Below are 2,636 nucleotides of genomic sequence, written 5' to 3'. Positions count from 1 at the left end.
CGATGCACTTGGTAGGAGCTCGGTTGGTGAACTGCTGCTGCTCCGAGATATGCAGCAATATAAAGGACGTGGCATCGTGATGCGTCGTTGTGCAACAAGCACTCTGGACAATCTGGTGACGCCTTGATTTCTTACCGAGGTCCAATAGGGTCCTATTGTTATTGTCATGGCTTCACGTTTCAGCAGCATCACGAGCCTTCACACTGCGATTCGAAACGAACTACTTGAGTGCTTGGTGTAGGACCCAGGGGCGTGTGCGCCAACGCACAAGGCCAAAGTGCGCCGCGTAGTTTCCATTCGCTATGTGAGCACCGGTAAAGGCTGTTTCCATCCTCTGGACCGTGCAAACAAATTTTGAAATGACCCAAGTCTCGCGAGTAATTCACTTTTGTCAAGAGTCCTGTAAGCTGCAGGCTGCCACAACTGACTGATCGATGCCAAGGGTCAAACTTGTCGATGCGATTGTCAAAATCATTTTATTCTTTTTCCGCCTACCACGAGCCATGTGCCTTGATGTTTGTATGCAAATTAAAAAATAGCGAGCATCCGTCCCAGCATTTCATTGGCTCGCGAATTGATGGCCCATCATCTTGACGATGGCGACGCTGCAGCTCGACGCACGGTACCTTGCGCCTGGGTCGGCCGCTGCCTTTGTGTCCAAGGGCCTCGACGTCATTCATCTCAAGTACGCTGCTCGACGAAGATGGCGAAATGACCGTGCTTACCTGTAGTCCCGGCGGTGACTCGTGGCACCTGGACCGCTCGACGTTGGCGCCGCTCCTCACGGACGCAGTCGAGTTCCAGGCGCTGGATGCCATGGCAGACGACCAGCCAACGACAATCGAGTACGAAAATGAGACGCTACGGATTCACACAAGCTTGCTATGTGGCGTACGAGTCAACCAAGTCCACCTCGGTTTGCCCGCAGCTCGTGCTTGATCGCGTGCTCCTACGACATTCTTAGACCCGCAGACGGCGTGTGTGTTGCGCCACGGAGACCGGATTGCGTTTCTCAAGACAGCTTGTGGCGGCGACCTCGTCGTGTAGGGCCAAGACTTCATGTCGTTGTTGACACCGTGCATAGGTACCGCGTGGCGATCGCTGACGGCGATGCCGTCTCTGATGCGATGCTACTGAGCGCACTGGCTACTGCACCTGGAAAGACCCAGCGCAAAGACGTGGATACGATGACCGAGCAAGTAGCGTCGGCCGAGAGCTCGTCGCGTGTGGCCAAGCGGCCACGACTGTCGTCGTTCTCTGCAGCGGATGGCGGGGTGCGCTTTGAATTGCATCTTGTAAGCGACTCGTTGGCACCGTCGTCGGCCGCGGCCTTGACGCACCACCGTCTCGACATTTTGCGTCTCGGGTTCGATTCCTGTCTGCCGACTGTTTGTTTTTCATATTGCAGAATGCTAGGCCGCACAATCGGCTCATGTCGTTTGGCCAATCGCTCGTTGCCAAGCTGCTATCAGACCCAATGGAACTGCAAGCGCTGCACGACCTGGACGACGATCACTGCCTCTTTTTGAGCGACCGCCATGGTATCCTTCGCATCATGGACACGAGTCGCGTCGGGATCCGCGTCAACGCCGAGCGGCTCGGTACGCGCTCCTTCCTTCTTGCACTCGCTTCATCTTTGCATGTCTAGAGCCGTATACGCCCCGGCTTCTCGATGTTGGTGACACGGTCGTACTTCTCAAGAACGTGCGGGGCGGCAACCTCCTCTCGTACGAACGAATGGGACTAGTTTGTATGGCAATGAAATGCATAGATACACTGTCAGGGCCGCTGTACCGTCAACCTGTCGTAGTAGCGCGACATGTCAGCGCAGCACGACGCCAGCGCCGGTCGCATCGCCCGGTTTCGAGCACTCAGTCGTGTCGCTGCCGCCCCAGAGGCAACAGCTCTGCATCGTCGACGACTGCGAAAAGCAGCTTAGGGCACAAGGCCGCTGCGAGACGGATCGAAACGAGCGGCTTCGATCTCACATCGCGGGATGTGACGTCAACGGAGTAGACACCCGTGGCGCCGATCGCAGTGTCACCGAGACCGCCACGTCGCAGCGCACTTTGGCGGAAACGACAAGCATTGTCGACCCCCGCGTGCAGGCAGGTGACTCTGTGCAACTGCATCACCCACCACCCATGGTGTTTTTCATTCCCTTTCCGATGCCCAACGCGTGTGTGCCGGTTCCGCAGAGCGAGTCCAAGACGACGCCGCCGCCGGCAGCCCCGTCCAAGGTAAAAGCCAAAGCCAAGAAGAAATCAACGACGCCAGGTCCGAAAAGGAATCTCCGTCCGTGCCCGCACTGCGGCTACAAGAACCGTCGCCATGACACCCCGAGCTCGTCGTCGTGCGCCCTCTTCCAGTTCTACAAGAGAGGCAACTTCTCCAACAGCTCGGGTGTGCTGGCCTATGACCGAGCGATTACCGCGTTCGCCAAACTCCGCAATACGACTGCCAGACAGGATCAAATTGAATACAGGGTGTAACATACTAGTCCATATATGCGTCACTAACGTACTGTACCCCGAACACAACTCCAGCTTACGTCCTTGCATAGATGACAGAAAGTGCATGCCCCGTCGGTCTTCACACCGTAATTGCTGCATATCAATGGCCTTTCCAAGTATGGT

General features: G+C 56.3%; 1 protein-coding gene across 2 annotated transcripts; it reads left to right on the top strand.

Annotated features, from left to right (window-relative positions):
• The first annotated feature begins 578 nt into the window (after positions 1-578).
• On the top strand, positions 579-2,540 carry SDRG_16092. Of its 2 annotated transcripts, XM_008622289.1 has the most exons (8): positions 579-685; positions 732-916; positions 965-1,043; positions 1,085-1,366; positions 1,417-1,601; positions 1,649-1,727; positions 1,772-2,240; positions 2,288-2,540. In XM_008622289.1, the coding sequence occupies exons 1-8, from the start codon at positions 597-599 to the stop codon at positions 2,333-2,335; spliced, it is 1,416 nt and encodes a 471-aa protein (XP_008620511.1). In that variant the 5' UTR covers positions 579-596; the 3' UTR covers positions 2,336-2,540. The 2 variants fall into 2 exon arrangements, with proteins under 2 accessions (XP_008620511.1, XP_008620510.1); XM_008622288.1 differs by having other exon boundaries at positions 1,772-2,536.
• Positions 2,541-2,636: the final 96 nt, after the last annotated feature.

Source organism: Saprolegnia diclina (assembly GCF_000281045.1).
Source record: "Saprolegnia diclina VS20 unplaced genomic scaffold supercont1.112, whole genome shotgun sequence".
Lineage (NCBI taxonomy): Eukaryota > Oomycota > Saprolegniomycetes > Saprolegniales > Saprolegniaceae > Saprolegnia > Saprolegnia diclina.
This window is presented reverse-complemented; position numbering and strand designations above follow the sequence as displayed.

Coding starts and splice junctions, on each gene's coding strand:
- SDRG_16092 (XM_008622288.1), top strand. CDS start 597: ATGGCGACGCTGCAGCTCGACGCACGGTACCTTGCGCCTGGGTCGGCC. Junction 1,044..1,084: donor TGTGGCGGCGACCTCGTCGT/GTAGGGCCAAGA, acceptor CACCGTGCATAG/GTACCGCGTGGCGATCGCTG. Junction 1,367..1,416: donor CTCGACATTTTGCGTCTCGG/GTTCGATTCCTG, acceptor GCAGAATGCTAG/GCCGCACAATCGGCTCATGT.